We start from the raw sequence: 19,426 nt of genomic DNA, 5'->3' as shown, positions 1-19,426 counted from the left end.
CTCGGGGTTACACACTGAGAAGTGGACAAAAGTTAAGAGATGAAGATGGATGCCAGCAGCAATCTCGCTGGTGGATGATGTGCAGCCTCACATTCAGAGCATGTCCTGTCTCACACATTTAGGCGCTCAGACAGGATCCTAACCTCGGCGTGCCGCCGTCACACACTCCGGAGGGAAGTCGACAGATACACAGCAGGCAATATCTCGCCTTCAGCCTCCGCGCCGGCGTCGGATGCATCTGCTTAGTCGGAGCTGACAGAGGGCCATGCCTCGCAGGACAGCGCGATGAGGAATTTCCTGCACACGGGATGCAGAGACACACCTGTGATCCTAAGATTCCCTGTCACCGGGAATGGAAATTGAAAGCAGCACACACATCCGTTATCTAAATGTTAACTTCACAGTCCTTCTTGTTGTCACAGCCAGGAGGGAGCTAGCTCACGCCGGGGGCGAGGAGGTTCGGGTCGATGCCGTCGTTCCGTCGTCTCTGAGAGGGTGAATTTAAATGTGGTTTGATTAACGTAAGATTAAGATAATCCTGAATGTCTATGGGCTTGAGTTTAGATTTAGAAAATGTGTTTAAGCCCCGCCCACTGAAAACCCCACATAAACACACCCACTCTGCTGTGATTGGCCAAGCCTTGCGGTTTGTCACAGCGCGTCATTAATCCCAGAAGTCTGCACCGCCAAAGGACTTGTTGTATAAACAAAGTCGGGTGTGATTACAGCTGGCTGAATGAGGAGTAAAGCCATTATAACGTCATAATAGACTCCGCTCTCGTAACCTCTCGTTCGCTCAGATTTCAGACGGGGGAGAACTTTATAAAGTAATAAGTTGAAAACATGGTCATGATGAGAGGTTTACTGCATCTTGGAGAGGAAGACTTCAACATTTGAAACATGGGAGTGAGTCAGGAGAGTTGGGTTTTCATATTAGTTGACATTTAATACCCGGAAAATAATTCAAACAAAGGTTCAGAGAATCACACTTGAATGCGTCCCTCTCCGTCTGCGCTGGACCTCCTGAATAACAGACCACCATCTGTCCGGATCAACAACATCTCCTCCTCCTCCATCACCGGGCACTGACTTTGTGCTGAGCCCCCTCCTGTTCACCCTGTTGACTTACTGTTGGCTTGGCTAGGGACTCTGTCATTGTATTTTGATTGTTACCTGGCAGGTTAGGAATCTGAGCTGAAACTTAACGCCTGTGTCATCTCAGGGTCAAGGTGACCCGAAGGTCCGAAAACAAATGTGTTTAAAGTATCCCTTGTGTTTTCTCTGGGTCAAGGTGAACGACCTCACTTCCAGAAATACATACAGTATGCACTGGTGAAGGTCCTTTACCTAGACCCAGAAGCAACTCAAGGGATACTTTAAACACATTTGTTTTCGGGCCTCCGGGTCAACTTGACCCAGGGATGACACAAGGGTAAATAAATGGAGAATGGAGATCAGAATTGGTTCAAAGTCACACATGTTTTACTTGCAAAGTAAAAGAAAAAGACACATTTTACCTGCCTTTCTGACTTCTCTCTGAAGCAAAAACTGTTAGGTGGTAACTTTAAGCTCCTTCACAGTAACACTAACAGTTAATTAAACTTATAAAAGACACATGTTTGACTGGGATATTGGTGTTCAAGGCAGGGCCGGGTCTAGACAGGCATGTATGAGGGGGCAGCCACAAATCTTGAGGGGGCATTGTGCTGTTACTTACTTACATGTAAGTTTGAGGGGGCACAACATTTATTTGAGGGGGCCAGGCCCCCTCTTGCCCCTGCCTAGAACCGGCCCTGGTTCAAGGTGGGATCAGTGTATACTCTTTCAGAAATTTGTATCTGGTATGAAGTCATCTGTACGATTCTTCACCAGCATAAGTTATTATAAGCGATACAATCGGGGAGAGAATAATAATATGTGAATATTATATTATAGCAATTTACTATCATTACCTCCTTAAGGTTTATGAATATTCTAACTTAAATATTGATTTTTTATGCTTTTTATTGTCTCTAAGAACGCTCTTAATTGAGAATCGGAAACAATATTTCCCTTATTCTATGACTTCTTGCCTTACAAAGGTAGAATGAGGCTGTTGTTCTTCAGTGAGCAACATGGGAATCCCAGATAAAAATCCTTGCGTGACAGAGAATAAGCTCCAATATTACACCCGAGTCGTGGACACAAAACACGTTTGAATAAAACCTGTGATGGATGCAATCCTCACTGGTGTGTTTAAATAATTCAGTCCCTTTTTCTCCACAAGTCAAAAGCCGAAGATTAAAACTAATCGAATGTGCTAACCATCTCTACAGCCCATTAACCAGGCGCCCGGAAAATATGTGACCCCCTGACACCAGAGGAAGAGAAAATATTCTCGTGTGCAAAGTTCTGTTAGCATGAATAATCAGTCTGATGTTCTTTTACTGCCACTGTTTTCATGTCCAGCACAAATTCTTGAATTATGATGAAGCCTTTCTCCAGGCGGGGAAATGTCCCGTCTGTGCTGGAGCCAGGGCAAGGGTGAGCACGGATGACCGGACGGAAAATAAAGAATCAGCCGTTTGTGTGTTTCTCTGGGGACTGGCATAAAGAATCTTTCAGATCCGCGCTCTGATCTGTGTCTGATCGTGAGCTCGATGGCGGCCGTCAGGCATGCGAGGCATTCTTGGGTTGGAAAGGAAGTGTTGATTGGGGATTTTTTTTTTTTAACAATAGAGAGCGTTTGTGCTCGCGGCGAGGACGGTTTAGGTACGAGCCGCTGCCTGGTGATGAATGTAACATTAGGGAGTCACCGTTGGATTATTTTATATCCGTGACAGAAACTTCAAGTTAAAGATTTAAGGAGCCTTTCAACGCATTTAAATCAGCACAACGATTCTTTTTGTCCATCTGGTCAGTTGCACTTCCTGGACTTCTTGATACAATGACACGCAACAGAAGATATTTTATCACATTTTCAGCCTCACATAATCTTTCCTTATACTTCCTGGTTCACAATTGTGTGATTTGTTGTTATTGTGTGAATGTTGAAGGCATTTGTTGAGATTCACTTTTGATCTTCTGACCTAAACATCTCCTCCTACAAATTTCATCAGATTTTAATTTTATCAATTCGGCTCATTCCCGAAATGTGGGCTGTGTTCTAGCTTTCTTTTATCTCTTCAACTCTTTCATCTATTGCTCTTTTCTACCATTTTTTCACCATTCACTTTAATGGAAAAATCTTCAACTCGTGTTTATACTCCACTTTGACCTTCAGGTACATTCATCTACACACACCTAGAAACTTCATTCAACTTTAAAAACACTTTTGTCTATTACTACTAATACTAAGAATACTTCTTCTACTAATTCTATACTGCTACTTCTACTACTTTTACTTCTTCTACTACCACTACTTCTACTTCTACTACTACTTATTCTAATCCCACTACTTCTACTACTAATTCTCATTCTCATTCTACTTCTACTTGTACTTCTACTATCAACTCTACTACTTCTTCTACTCCCACTACTTCTACCACTTCTTCTACTACTTCCTCTACTCCCACTACTTATACTCCCATTACTAATTATACTACTTCTTCTATTTCTATTAATTTTACTACTTCTTCTTCTTCTTCTACTTCTACCACTTCTTCTACTCCCACTACTTCTACTACTAGCTCTCATTCTCATTATACTTATATTACTACTACTTCTACTCCTACTATTAACTCTACTACTTCTTCTACTCCCACTACTTCTACCACTTCTTCTACTACTTCTTCTACTCCCACTACTTCTACTCCCACTACTACTTCTTCTACTTCTACTACTTCTTCTACTCCCACTACTTCTACTCCCATTACTAATTATACTACTTCTTCTATTTCTATTAATTTTACTACTTCTTCTACTACTACTACTACTTCTACCACTTCTTCTACTCCCACTCCTTCCACTACTAGCTCTCATTCTACTTCTACTACTACTACTACTACTTCTACTATTAACTCTACTACTTCTTCTACTCCCACTACTACTTCTTCTACTTCTACTACTACTTCTTCTACTTCTACTACAAATTCTACTTTTTTCTTCTTCCTTTTCTTCTTTTTTCTTCCTCTCAACCTTTTTCACTTTATTCCATACATCATTTCAACTTCATTAAGAAGATTCAGTATTCACACTGCATTTTCTTCTGGAAATGCAATTTTTCTAGTTATTATAACATTTTTATTTTTCATATTTTCTATGAAATAAACTATTTGAACTTTATAGTTAAAATCTGTCTTTTCCGTAGTGCAAATAAAACATCCTGCACTTCAGGGTATGATGGTGGTCAAACCAGGATGTGGAAATAAATATAACAAATGTTGTAAATGTTTCGTTTGTTTGAGTGTCGAGTCCACTCCAAGGGTTGAATGTCCTCTGTATAAAAGCCGTGGATGGATGTTTGATTGACGATTGTCGGGGAAATGGAAGGTGCGGCGTCACAAAGATGCTCATCTCTCAGACGCTCCAGCCTCCAGTGTAGCACAGCTGCCTAACAAGACTGTGCAGATTCCTGAAAATCTAATCTGCAGCCGAGTGGATTCCTGAGACCACCGGAGTCATTCAGTCGGGGGGTGGGGGGGGGCAGCCGAGCAATAAAGGTTTGATTTCTGTGTCTCCCACTGAAGTGGATTGCTTGTAGCAGATGATGCTTTCAAACGCCGGCTCCTCGACTAAATATTCAAACGGCTGTTTTATGTCCTCCAGGATCTGAGGTCAGGGCTTGTGGCATGATGCCAACGCATGCTAGCTACATACAGGTGTGACATGTGGCTGTGGAACTCTGGGAAAATATCTAGGGAGATCAGTATACATTTTTAGGTTTGAGTGTTTAGCTTTCCAGGGTGTCCCTTTTCATGATGTAGCTGGTATAGTGGCCACGGTACAAGAATATGTACACTGTGATCACTGGTATTAAATTACACTTTTAGATTATATTTACAAACATTTTGTCTTGAAGGTCCAACATGACATAAATCCTTTATATAGTCATTGAACAATCCGTCCTTTTAAAATTAATGTTTTAGACTGGAGCAATCTAGCTAGTGTTGTCACAGATATTTATCCATCATGTTTTCTTGTGTCACTGATATCACGTGTGAGGCGGAATCAGTTCAGGCATTTCATTTGTGTTGTAAACATTTTATTTAGTTAGTTATCATCAATGATAACCAAATCAAATTTCAAAACGCTACAAATTACGAAATAAATTCTAATAAAGTGCAATTTATGAGGTCAACAACTTTGTCCAATAACTGCACCAACAACAAAAGTTTTGCTTTACTTTTTAATTGTTGGTTTCATTATTGTTTTGTTGGTGTCTTCATTTTTATCGGATAGACTTGTTTACACTCACATATACCTTCATAAGACTTGGATTGTTGTTGACTAATCACTGAAAATCTTTTATTTTGGAGATTTGGCAGATTTATCCGTGATCTTGGTTTCCTTCTCTTATTGGTGAATGTGAGCGGATTGATTGATTATCTCTGGAACGCGAGTGATGTTTCAAAAGCCTATATGAAGGTTGATGTGATTCTGTTTGATTCTTTGGTGGTGTCATATTGACGCTATTATGAGGATAAGATTTATTTAAGCTGGACTAACTATGAAGTCACCGTTGGCCTGAAGCTCAAAACCCTCGCAGGAGCCAAGTTCCTTCACAGGTTTAGAAAACTCTTGAGTCATGATGTTTCTATGATTAGTCAGAATCACTGCCTGTCCAAGCGTTCTTGACTCACTCAGATGTGTCGGACTCGGGGTTAGAATGACTGGTTTGATTCACAACTACAACTGATTCATACTCATGACTCATGGGTTATTGGAATCACAGTTGTCATCCTTAGGAAAGCTTAGAGGGATTTGAACCAATGACCTCCTGCTCTTTATTCTAACCTGCCCGTAAATATTCATGCAGGGCAGGTGTTTCTGATGAGACTCGCTCAGACAAGGAGGCAACCACGACGCTGCTTTGAGAAAAGTTACACAACTTTTGACCCGACACACACACACACACACACACACCGGCGGTCATGTTCACGTCACTGAGCTGCTGATTCATCACAGCATCGTGACATTTGTATGGAACCCTCCCAGAAGGAACGTGTAAGGCATGCAGTGTCTCAGCGTTTCCTCCAGGATATATGAAGTGTGTGTGTGTGTGTGAGGTGGGGGGGGCAGTTGCCTGGACAGACCGGGGACTCTGACGGCAGTCTGGATTCAGCACAGGCGGTATTTACGCTCCGACGGCCGCAGGATCCAGGAGCCGGATATATTTAGCCGCCTTGAGATATCACGCCGAGATGAGGTTTCAAAGTGAAGTACCTGTTTGAAGATGCACGGCATTCCACGAGGCTGGGCAACGGCTACCGGGAATAAATCTAGACCCCACTGCACCTGGTGTGCAGGGAGGGAGAGTGACACCAGTGATTTAGAAGGACCAGCACACAACTCCTACATGTGTAAACCACACACTCGTCCGTTTAGATTTACACACTCGTGAAGAGAAAAGTTGGGACGATGGAATGTCAAAATATTCTCCCACATTTCTTCTTGAAAACTAACGTGACACACGAGACACTTTCTTCTGAGAGTGCTTTTTCCATTCATCATCATCATCCATCCTTCCATTATTCAATCAATCCATCCATCCATCGTCCAACGCTTATCCAAGGTCGGATTGCAGCCGGAGAAAAGAGGTCCAGACTTATCTGCGGTATTCCCAGGTCAAGGTGGAGATATAGTCTAAAGTGTCCTGGGTCTGAATGCGCCTGGATCAACTCCAACAAGAGGCGTCTATGAAAGATGGCTTCCCTCCTCATATGGAGGAGTGATTCTACTCTGAGTCTCTCCTGGATGACTGCGCTCCTTAAATCTGACAGAGTCCAGACAGAGCTTGTCCCTGCGATCTTTTTTTTTAGGTCACAAAGTTGACCATAGATTAAAGGGTTAAATATTTGTGTTTTTTGCCATGATTGAATTTAAACAGGGCTGTAGTTTTCTCTCTCATATTTCTGTAAAGGTAAACTCAAAGTGATTTTTATACAGTATTCAATTTTTCTATACTCATGGTAATTTTGTGTGTAAACATGGAGAAATGTGTGTATTAATCAGCAATAACGCAGAAATGTCTTGTTTATAATATTACATTGCGACAAATACTTTAATACTCTACAAACATATGAGGTTTCAACTTTAACTCAAACGCAACAGGGGAATCCATTGAATACACACACTTCCATCACACTACACAACGTCTGGGTGAGTTTTGACACTGCTATTTTGTTTTGTTGCTGTGATGTTCTTGAACTGTTGGTTAAGTTTAAAGGGTGTAGGTATAGTCGACTGATTTAGAAGTGTATGAAGGAACTTTCAAGTGGATTTCTTTCTGTATAGCAGCTATACTCATCCACAATCGATGACTGCCATAGATCTAGAGGATGTAGACTAACATCCTACAAAATATCACAACAATTCAATATAGACTTCTTGAGAAATTGTTAATGAAATCATATTTTTTTAAACCATCTTAGTCATACGATATTGTCAAATATGACAGATTTTTTGACACAGCAATACAGCAATTATTATTATTATCATTATCATTAGTCTAATAATATCATTTAAATCATCTTTTGAAATTTTTACCCAAGACCATGCGTATGTGTGTGTGTGTGTGTGTGAAGAATGAATAAGTTTCCCTTTTTGGGTTTATATACTTGTAAAACTGACACTAAAGGAGTCAGTGCCTCACCAAACAAGAACCTCAGCACATGTCACTGGTTTATACTTATTAACAAGTGTTAAATGTAAGTAAGTAATATTTATTTATATAGCGCTTTTCCAGACCAGGGTCATAAACAGGCATGATAGTTTCAGTACTGAACCTGTGATGATCAGGGTGCTGAGTTGTTCGGGGTCTGTGCCGGACAATTGGAAAGTACTTAAGGTAAGGTAAGGTAAAACTTTATTGACTTCTGAAGCAAGAGACTAAAGTTGGAGCTGGACAGACACTGGGTTCCTGAAGTCTCGGGTTGGCGAGCAGACAAACACCTGGTAACCAAGTGAGCTAAATTGGAGGATCGTCAGGATCAACTTCTTTAATAGTTGACGCAACAAATGATTGAAACTGTGCAGGAAACACTTTTATTGCCTAAACCAGCAGAGAAGATTCTCAACTCCAGTCAGACTGGAGCAGTTTCTGCTGAGACGCTGGACTGTCGAGGGTTGAAACAGTGCGTCTGCACTAAAATAATTCCACAATTTAGAAAACTAGCAAAGAAATGTTTTTTAAAGAAACGTAACATGTGAGCAAAAAAAATGATTTTGATGGATTGACTATTTAGGCAGCAGGTAATATGAAATATTCACATTCATTAGAGAAATGATACGAAGCAGTTGATATAAACTATTGATTAAAAAATAAAAAAAACTTCATTATCATAATCTTCTTTTTTAAATCTCAGAGTCCCTAAAGGGCAGAAAATGAAGTTGATGTGACATTGATTGATTCAAAAAAATCGTGGTCGCCCCTTAGTCATCACAACAGTGAGTTAAAATGAATACATGTTGCAGTTTTAAAAAACTGTGCTATATTTGTGTCGTTTTAAAACAGCGACAGGATTTTCAAAATTAACAACAACAAAGTCAGACTTTTAGGCACAAAGCACTTTCAAGTTTTGAGGAACAGTTTCTCAGTCGCTGGTCGGACGTAGTCCCAGAGTCAAAGAAGCACAAAGTCCCCGGCTGTGGTGATGGTTCTTCGAGGGTCATGGATGAAGGGCCACTCTCTCTTCTCAGGGGCCGCCACATGATCTCTGACGTGACCCTGCACAAACGTGAACGCCGGGTATTTCTCTCTCGCCGTCGGCTGCAGCACCTGAAAGCAGAAAAATAATGAATTTTTCACAACCTTTTCTGTTCAAGAAACGTTTCTTTTAAATAGTCTTGACTTGGAAAGTGAGAACATAATAGCGTTGAAGAAGAGCTTTGTCTTGTGAGGATGAGTCAGTTTCACGGTTGAATGCTGCCACCTCGTGGTTAAATGATGCATTGAAACGAGCACAGACTATTTCTCAGCTTTTATTTATAAATAAATTACATTAATGGTAAAAATTAATGCACATTGCCAGAGAAAACTACCATTATCCGAATACAATAATACTTATGATTGGCAGCAAGGAATAATAATTCACGATGTAAAGTTGATTTATCGTGAACAATTTTAAGTCACAGGTCCATAAAGTAGCAGAAATATATTGAATCGAGTCACACAGATGCAATCAATGATTCAAAACATTTCCTTGGTAATGATAATTAAGTCTTAGACATGTTTTATTTTGAAAAACATGTGAATTTATCAGACGGGACACTCAACTCTGACTCCTGACACGTCGTTGCACATCTTGATCATGTGATATGTTATTCCAAAAACACATACTAACAGTATGCTTTATCACCAAAGCAGTTAACATTTCATTATTTCTTATTTTGATGGAATTATTTAGGGAAATACATTTGTTTGCTGAGTGTATGACAGGGGTTCCAAAAGGGTTTTGCAATGTGGACTGGTTTCACTCATTTTTATTAGTTCAGAGGTTTTTTATCTTGACTCAAACAAGCACATTGATGTGTCAAGAGTCTTAGGCCAATATTACTTCAGACAAAACACCATATATTACAAAATAAAACCCCATCAAACGGTTATAATAAACTGAAAACACAAACGTTCTTCTGATTAGCCACATGCTAACACAAGGGAAGTCAGTATAAATGTAGGTGATGTAGGTCGTTTATTTTAGGTTCACTTTTAATATATGCAGTTTTTTTTTTATTTCTGGATTTTGAAGGGCCAACATGAAAGTATTGTGACAAAAACAACATTTTAAATTGCATAGAAATCATCAAAGTTAACAATGATTATCAGGTTTATCAAGAAGAAGATGAACATAACTTGGTGTTTAAAAGGCAGAATTATACTTGATGAATGAAAGATCAACATGTTGAGCAGAACATTTTAAAAAACAACATCTGACCCACTTGTTGCCACTGCAAAGTAAAACTGTCCAATGACAAGTCAAACAGCAGAAGCAACATTCTGACTTTATATAAGGTATTTTATCTCTTCAGGGAATTAACGCTGATTTTTTTTATTTCTGGCAGAAACCTTCATAACACCAGATACACAGTGAGCAACTTTTGCTAAGGCTAATTAGAGAGTCGATTTCCACTAGTATCATTAGTTTTCATTTGCTTAAGTAGCTGTGGCACCGATCTTGATGATCCAAAGCATTTATGATTGTGGGAATAATTCATTGGACTGTGGATCTCTAGAGGTCGTTCAGATTTTATTCATTTTTTAGTTAATTGTATTACATGATTTTTACTAATTATTATTATTATTTAAATTATGGTTTTATTTAATTATTTGTTACTATTTTTTCAATATTTCAATTCATTATTATTGTTTTTGTTATTTTTTAATGCATCTTTTTTTCCTCTGACTACACAATTGTACCCGAGAATAAATGCGTATCAAATTTAATCAAAGATCACCAAAATAATTTGATTAAATCTGTCAATATTATGTGACAATTTTGTAATCTGTTCATCCATGTTTGACATATTGTTCCAACATGAACTGGGCCTCCCTCGTGAGCGTCGTTCGAGCCCTCCTCACCTGGGACAGCTCCTGACGGATCCTCTCGTAGTCCTGGACGCTCCTGGAGTAGAACCCCACCGTGCAGCTGGGGTCCATCCTGCTGAAAGGCATCTTCTTCGGGGAGGGGCAGTGATAGGACTAGACAAAAAAGAGACAGAATACATCTGCAGAGCTGAGCGGGTGATGAATGAAAGCCGTCACCGTGTCCATAAATCCACGGCGGCGCCGCGTTGTCACATTGTATACCACCGCCTGTACGGGCATAAAACAAAAGTTGCTGTATGGAGATGTGTGCTGGTTTTATTATGTATGGCTCCTGAAATATTCAGTCCGCCGCTATCTGATCCGGTATTTGCCATATTTCTCCGACGTGACGGCGCCGCACGGCCCCGGCAGCGAATAAATCCGCACATGAAGACTCTGTAATTGGAGCTTTAAGATTCATACCCTTAACAGAAAACTATTAAATCCACATTACGGGGGCCTCAGTCAGCAGCGTCCACATTACCTGCAGCGGGAAATCACTGGTGCTGACATCCACAAAAGACTGGCAGTAATGAGGGTCCATGTAAATCAAGCTGTCGTCTGCAAGGACAAAACAAAAGACAAGTTATTCAAAAACATTGGATTATTAGAAAAAACGGCTTCTCTCCAATTTCTATGCAGAGTAGCTGAAAGTCGGCGGCGGCGCGTCACCTCCCAGAAGGTTAGCGCTTTTTAATATCCACCCCGAGTGGATTAAACCGCCGCATAATCACATGTACCGGCAACCGCCAAAGAAAAGCGCTCGTCATTTAATTCCCGGTGTGTGTGCGCGGGGGGGGCGGGATTACTTTTACAAACACACAATTATATGCCGACATTTGCATATGATGAATGCGGCGGCAGGCGGCCGCCTGGCAGGGAGGATGTATTGCTTGTCATTTAGACATCATCCGGCGCCGCATCTCAAATTGGTAAAAATGTAAATGCGTAAATATTGACTGCCAAGATGTACAACTGAAGGTTCCTCCCCGCTGCTGAAGGTGATGAAGAGTGGCTCACTTTGGGGAAGGAATTGAACGCGTGTCGCTTATGGAAATCAATTACAGGCTCACAACTTGGAAGGTTTTACTTGTGATGAATGGGCCGGGGCCGGGGCCCGGGTCACGGAGAATAAAGTGAGGCGCGCCTCACTCGCTCGCGGCTCCACAACCTCTCAGTTTTGCTCGTGCAAACAGGAATACATTAAGAGGAATCGTGGGATGTTTGTCAGCGAACGAACAGACTCACCTTGGAATCCCACGATGTAGCAGGCCTGCCTGGGTTTCCCCCCCATGATGCCGATGCAGTACTCCAGACTCAGGAGGTTCTGTGGTCCAGGGAATAAACAAGAAGCAAAAAAAAAAGTTATTGAAGTTTTAGCATTTTTTTCAACAGTGTGTGTCTTTATTATCATGTGTTTGTTCACATGAAGAACAGGAACAAACTACTCTGGCGTTTTCAAATCAAATGCATATTTTTTCCTCTTGTTTTCCACGATAACTCGTGGATGATCAGGGGTCACAAACTCAACTGGCCAGGGGGCCACCAGGTCTGTTTTTTTTAAGTTTTTAATTTACATTTTGTGGATTTTTGTGCGGCTTCACTACAATGTATTAAGGTAAGGTAAAATTTTATTAGATTATTATGGGTCTATTATGGGTTTTGTATCTCAAAAATCTACCCAGATCATGAATATTTTGGATACATTTAATGTATATACCAATCTCATGTATTTAATTATCTTTTATTGTATTTTATTAATACAATTTGAAATTGTATTCAATGTAAATGCATTTAATTTTTTTTTAATTCTGTACTATAATCCCCATAAACAATTATTGCGTTGTGTTTACTGATTCCTATATAAATGATAACATTTGATGTGATGATCTTAATTGCTCAACCATCCAACATTGTAAAAGTTTTACAAAGTTTGCGTTACTTGCTTGTCCCTTGTCAACAACAAAATATAGGGCCACAGATTGTCACCTAACGGGCCCCAAATATCCCACTAGCTAAGTTTGAAAGAACTGATAGTCGTTTTTTTTTGTGCTGTGATATCAACAAATCGTCTCTGGCACTTGCGTCACACAAATATGTGTTCTTGACACGATATAAATTATATAATAGAGATGTTTATTCATCTAATGTATTTATATGTATCAATGTTTCAAGATAAACATGAAAAATCACCTTACAAAACTAGTAAATGAAAAAGAAAATCAGATTTATATCTGAAGTTCACAAGCAGAGAAAATGAACGTAGGTATTCTTGTCCTTCCTCATAAATTGCAGTAGAAAAGTGAATGAATTTGGCCCTAGTGTCTACTTAGTGACTAGAAAGGACAGGATTAGAACTGTGTTTTTCAGGGGCTCATGTGGAGACGTTTGGAAACTAAGTTAGCGAGGACAGATGTTTGGACCAAGAAAAAAAAAGAAAGAAAAAGAAACGGAAGAAAATGAAATGATAGGAATGACTAGGGAGGATGCAACTCGCTGTGGAAGAACTTTATCTTTTGATTGGAACATAATGTCTCACTGGATCCTAAATACTTAACCTTCCAGTAAGAAACAAAAACGGTGGATCAAGGACTAACATCTAATGAGTCTCACCTTCACCAGGTTAAAGTACTCGGGGTTGGTCTTCTCTCCTCCCAGTCGCACTGGAATGAGGATGACGACGGCGCGACTGTCCAGAACACTGCCTGTGGTTCCTGCTGTCGGGGGGTCCTGAAGCAAAGGTGGGGGGTCTGATGTCTCTGGTCGCCCTGATTTCTTCACCCTGTGGCAGTCCACCACGTCAGCGCTGTAGACTACGGATCAATAACACGAAAGGTCAGTGAGGCGATGATGTGAGGAAACTCTGACCCACGAGCTTTTATCAAGAGCAGTTTGACTTTAAAAACATATACTCTGTTCACTTTATAATGTATATTGAGGGATTAAGTGGAGTTTCTCCCTAAGTTTCCTTACCTGTGCAGTCTTGGGAGACGTACGCTGCCACACCCGTCAAGCCCGGGTCTGTCGCTTCTTCGATGGCTTTCCTGAAAGAGAACATTGATTTTTGGCTCATAGAAGAGGTTCATTCATCACTAAGATGCAACTAAAGCCAAATCTATTCAATTACATTCAGAAATTCCATTCTTGTACACTTGGGATTTAGAAAAACGTTACCTTGTGTTGTTTTTAAAACTTAATCTAGGATGAATAAGAACTACACAATAACTTTTTTTTCCCCTTCAATTTAAGTATTTTGGTCAATGTTCACTGTATTTAAGAAATATAAATATTCAACTGCTATTAAATAACATTTCAGCACCGAAGTTTTTAAGCTTTATTTTGACGTAACTCGCGCGTTTATCGAACTTCCCGGTCCAACTAAAGTCTAGTTGTTGAATCTTTTGCGTAACATTTTGCAAGGAAGGAAAGGTTTGTCTGTAATTGGAGCTTTCTTGGAGTCCTGGCATAATTTGTAATCTCAGTAAATGCATGACGTAACATGATCTTTAGTGACGTGATGAAGTAAAGATTCCTGTATAAGAAATCTGTCTCATCTCCACTGTCATTGTTTAATAAACATACCCGGTTACTTCTCAACAATAGAACTGTTGCCATCAAATCTAAACATACACAACTACTCACTCACTCTGACTATAAATGCACATTTATTGTCTCTCTTTCAAGATCTACCTGAGGATGTGATCTACCTGAGGATGTGAGCCACCACAGCAGGTCCATACCAGTCCCCCGCTTGTCTTCCCATCATCAGCCCTAAGTGGACCAGCCTGTGGAGTCCCAGGTGAGCACTGGGTTCGTCCCCAAACCACGACACCAGAGTCCGGTGGTACATTTCCTTCATGTGTGGATCTGCCTCCTCAGCAGATCCCAGAGCTGGAGGCGTCTGTGAAGACGACGCAGCACCAGACGGGCCCTGTAAACCCGGCAGAGACGCCACCAGACGTTTGGCTGCTGTTGTGGTCCGGGTTTCTGTGTCAAGAGGCTGGAGCTTCATGGCCTCTGGCCAGGTCCATTCTGAAGGACGAGGGTGAGTTGAAAGATAAATGAAGAACTTTTCTCACTTTCATGTTCTCACTTTAATAATATTTGAAGGTGACGCTTAGAAAAATGTGCTTGAAGTTTCAGTCATTATCCTGCATGTAAATTTATAAAGAAAATAAAGTATTTACTAATCTTGAGAATTAAAATATACTATTAAATGGTAATAAAAATGTAAGTATATATATTTTTTAATACCAAATAAACTGTTTTAGTCATGATTACAGCATGAATGTAATCAACTAATTTAAAATGTAGACATAATAATATATTTATAGTCATCTTTGAATGATTTTATTGATACTATTATCCTTTTATTTAGTACCATCTTGATCCGACGTGGGCCACATGTAGCCCTTTGACTGTATTCATGGCCCTCATGAGGTCAAAGATCATATAGAAACTAACAATATTACTTTATATGCATTACTATCATTCATTACTAGTCTCTAAATATGTCTTTTTTTTTCCTCTGGTATTGTAATTTTTCGAGTATTTATCGACCCTCAAATCGATATTATTAAATATAAAATAATAATTTAATCATATTTAGAAGCGACTAATGACAATAAATTATATGAAAAACATTATAAGTATGTAGGAATGTAAGCGATTGTTTTTATTTCTTGACAAATGACAGCCGTTGTATCTGCAATGCATTTATTGACCGCTTGATGACGCTGTTGAGACCCTGTAACCGTATTTGGCTCCATTGGTAAGAAACAAAAACATTGAGAGTTTACAAGAGTAAAAGAGTGAACACGTGAAGGATTAAAACGCCCTCTTGAAAGCTCCTCATTCGGTTCCCTTTGAACATAAGTACTAAGAGCAGAAAGTCTTTGATAACTTGAGAAATAATTAAAAAAAAGGTTTTTGCCTTAAATTGATAAAACCTTGAGCGCCTCGGCCACCTCCACGGTGTCATTCCACCCAATTACTACGTTAAGTGTCCCAATATTTCACTTTAATTACACCGTCGCCTTACAAACAGGGTGGGCGCTGAAGGCGGGGAGAGTGGAAGTGGCCTGGGCCATAAACCGGGCCAGAGTGTTCGGCATTAGCAATATGACCTTGATCCAAAGTCAATCAAAGTGAAATGGATCAATAAATGTGCTTAAATGGCCGTTAGTCAAGAGCTGAAGGTATTTCATTAGTGACATATTTTACTCTTGACACAGGAGCCACTTTCAAACACTGTTTTCTAAATGGCTGCATTAAAATGGCAATCATCTCATTACACTGACCCATAAAGTGGAGGACACTTCAGAGTTGATGGATCTCACTGAGGTGTGAGCAGTTGGCTCGCTTAAATGCCTCGTATAGAGTCAATGAAACGGCCCGATCTGTGCCGTGATGAGAAAATAGAAAATGAAAAGTAGAAAAGGCAGAAACGGTCTGTTCCAAAATCTGCACTTACGCTTTAATCAGCAGTTCTGCTGCGAACGGAAGAGACTTTTAATGTTCGGTTCTTCAACTAGTTTGACTTCAAGAGCAATTTGTTTTCACTCGCGAGACACATTCAGTGTTCAGCGATAAAGTTCATTTTTGACGTGCAAAAACAAACTAAAATAAATATAAAGTCAGATGAAACTAAATAGTTTAGATGAGAAAATCTGACTACACTATTTAATAAATTGTATAAAACAAATATGAAATAAAATGAAGTAAAAATGTCTCAAACATTGGATGTCTGACCCAAGCGTCCGACGTCAGAAGATGAGACACAGATCCTTCTTTTGGTCAAGAAAATCTACTTTACTCTACACATGACTACTTTATAAATGTGTTTTTTCTTATATTAAGCTCATATGTTAGATTCTAAATTAATTGAAAAATGTCTTAAATGCTTTGTAACCTCACCTGTAGGAGTTTTATTCTATTTCTGAAGAAGTGGTGGACATTTAATTCTCCCAGGAGCCACATTATATACAATTGCTGTTGTGAAGGGCCATGAAGCAAAAAATAAAGAAATCAAACTGAATATTCTAAAATTATTATTTGATTGTATTAAATAAAACTTGCTTATTCACTGTAAACACTTGTTGTAAAATGTCCTTGTTTTATTGTTCCCTTTAATAAACTTTTAATCTTTCTTATATTTTTGCATTTTGCACTGTTGTTTTATAATACATTTGTTTGTTGTCCTTGTGTGTCCTGAAATGCGCCTTATAAATAAAATAAGTTATTATGAATTATTTAACTTTTATTTATTTATTTTGAAATCGAATATGAAGTACTTTTTTTCAAAACATTTTTTATATTCACTGAAACATTTTCAAGGGTCAATAAATACTCACAAATGTGACAAAAGCGAAAGAAAAAGTCATATTTAGAGACAGGTATTAAATTCAATAAATAAATACAAAACAAAACTGAGTTGCTACATGATCTTTGACCTCACAAGTATTGCATAAATACAGTCAAGTAGCCAGTGAGGTTGTATCTTGAAGTATTTAATAAAAAGAAAAAAAGAAAAAGTTTAATTTTCAAAGAGATAATCTCAGTTTAATTGACTGAGGGAATAAGGACAAAGTGTGGGAATTGATTTATCGACTGGAAAAGGCATCATCTCCATGTCACTGTAGGTTTTTTTCAAAGGATCAGGCGACCAAAAGACTCACAAGGGTCACTGCTGACCCTTTAAAACGCAGTTCATAGAGTGACTCACCTCTCCCTAGAAAGTGCAGGACGAGTGCCTGAGCCAACATCATCTGTCCGGCCCTCAGCATGCAGCCCCAGCCGCAGTCGGAGGTCAGCGTGGAGCCGGGCAGAGGAGGAAACGCTTCTCTGTAGGTGATCCAGAGCCGAGAGGTGAAGTCCTTTCGGAAAGAGTCCACGTTCCCCATCGCGGAATCCTCATCGGTGGCTTCATGGCAATTTTCGTCAACATCGTCGTCTGAAACAAAAATTTGACTCAGCCCAGGTACTGAATTTAAGTGTGAAAGTACTGAAGTCCAACTCAAGAAACCATAATTTATATATATTCTTTTAATTTTAAAGAATATTTTTTGCAAGTAAAACTTGTAAAACCTGACTCCAAATCTACATGATCATATTCTTGTTTAAATAACTTTTGAACAATTGTTACTGATGTCACTTCTTTCTGCCGTAACAGTACATGTTGCACATTGACCAGACATCAAGTTATTCAGTGTAACCATGTTGTCTCCAAAAATGCCTTTTACACCACAAATGTGCTACTTGTCGTTTCAGTGGGACGCATGTGTGAGCTCAAACCTTCTGCCTTGAAATGGTAGCACTTTCCCAAAAGAATCACGGGGGAGTTTCTGCTGAAGGAGGTTTTCGTTTTCCAAGCCCAACCTTTAGTGAACAAAAGAAGCACAACAATGTTGAGGAGAACCCTCTTATTGTTATTAACACAAAGGCATTATTTACAGTTTGTAGGTTGTTGTCAAGAACTAGCTCTGATCTATTTCCACTAAATAAGTAAGTAAGTAAGTCATTTTTATTTGTATAGCGCTTTTCCAGACCAGGGTCACAAAGCGCTTAAACAATCAAAACAATATTCAATAAAGTATATACTTTAAAGATCAAGATAAAACTGATAACACAACAGGAGTTCCATAAAATCAAGGAAAAACCTGAACAAATAAGAATGTCTTAAGATGTTTCTTGAAGGAGTCAGTAGATCATCAAACACAGAGGAAGAAGAAGATCGTTCCAAAGCTTAGGAGCAACAGTCTGGAAGGATTTCTCTCCTCTGGTCCTGAACCGTGTGCGTGGAACCATCAGTAGATTCTGATCCACAGACCTCAGAGCCCGAGCTGGGGTGTAAGGCTGGATAAGATACATGTACAAATAATAATAATAATAATAATAATAATAATAATAATAATAATAATAATAATGTCTATTTATATAGCGCCTTTCTAATAGAGCTTACTTACTAAATAAAGCAACTATAAACAAGAAGGGACATTTAAGAATCATGTATTCAAACAAGAACTTCATTGTGTCGTTGTTGTATTATTGTTGTATCGAGTATAAAAGCATGCAACAATTGTGTTTTAATGCATCTTTCTGCCATTCAAGTGGTGTTAAGAACCAGGTCAACACGCTTATCTCTGCGATAATGTATCACCAGAGCAAGAGTCGATATTGAATGTTTTTCGTCTGACTACAGGAAAAAAAAGGAACTCTTGAGCAAACAAAAGCCTAAACCACTTAATCTCACTTCCCTTAAGAAAATCACTTACTGTACTTGACATTGTGCCACACAGACAAGACCTTCGTCTTCAGTCTTTCCACCTCGTCGCTTCCTTTATCCTCCATTTGGACCAGAAAGGGATGAAACCCATGCCATCGTCACACACGCACCGCTAGTGAACACGAGACATTTACACTCCAAACTTAGTCCTGACGCTCGTTTGTGACATAACTAGTGTGATCCTTGGAACTCTACCTTATTCTTCAGAGCCGTGTTCACTCCCAGAGCCACATCCTCAGGTCGTGTCTTCACAATAGTCCCACACGGACTTGACAACTGCGTGTAAAAGTCAACACAACACAACACAACACTGCGCTGACACTGTTTACACTAAAGCGGAAGTCGCACTGTGAGTCACCTGATCTGGTGACTCACGTGACAACGAAGGATTTCTGCCAGAAGAGAATTGTAAAAGCATT

The 19,426-nt window shown here is 39.4% G+C and overlaps 1 protein-coding gene across 2 annotated transcripts; it reads right to left on the bottom strand.

The window, feature by feature from the left end:
• Positions 1-8,161: 8,161 nt before the first annotated feature.
• On the bottom strand, positions 8,162-19,340 carry atg4c (autophagy related 4C, cysteine peptidase). 2 transcript variants are annotated; one of them, XM_087783778.1, is made up of 11 exons: positions 19,203-19,340; positions 18,997-19,119; positions 18,017-18,100; positions 17,448-17,675; positions 14,431-14,755; positions 13,697-13,767; positions 13,337-13,536; positions 11,972-12,050; positions 11,208-11,284; positions 10,718-10,837; positions 8,162-8,917 (listed from the first exon to the last, which is right to left on the bottom strand). In XM_087783778.1, the coding sequence occupies exons 2-11, from the start codon at positions 19,070-19,072 to the stop codon at positions 8,762-8,764; spliced, it is 1,416 nt and encodes a 471-aa protein (XP_087639904.1). In that variant the 5' UTR covers positions 19,073-19,119; positions 19,203-19,340; the 3' UTR covers positions 8,162-8,761. The 2 variants fall into 2 exon arrangements, with proteins under 2 accessions (XP_087639904.1, XP_087639905.1); XM_087783779.1 differs by lacking the exons at positions 8,162-8,917; positions 10,718-10,837 and adding an exon at positions 10,844-11,119.
• Between the last annotated feature and the right edge of the window lie 86 nt (positions 19,341-19,426).

The sequence above is a fragment of the Callionymus lyra genome, chromosome 2, assembly GCF_982586985.1.
Source record: "Callionymus lyra chromosome 2, fCalLyr1.hap1.1, whole genome shotgun sequence".
Lineage (NCBI taxonomy): Eukaryota > Metazoa > Chordata > Actinopteri > Syngnathiformes > Callionymidae > Callionymus > Callionymus lyra.
Note: the sequence above shows the minus strand (reverse complement) of the source record. Positions and strands in the feature narration are given on the sequence as shown.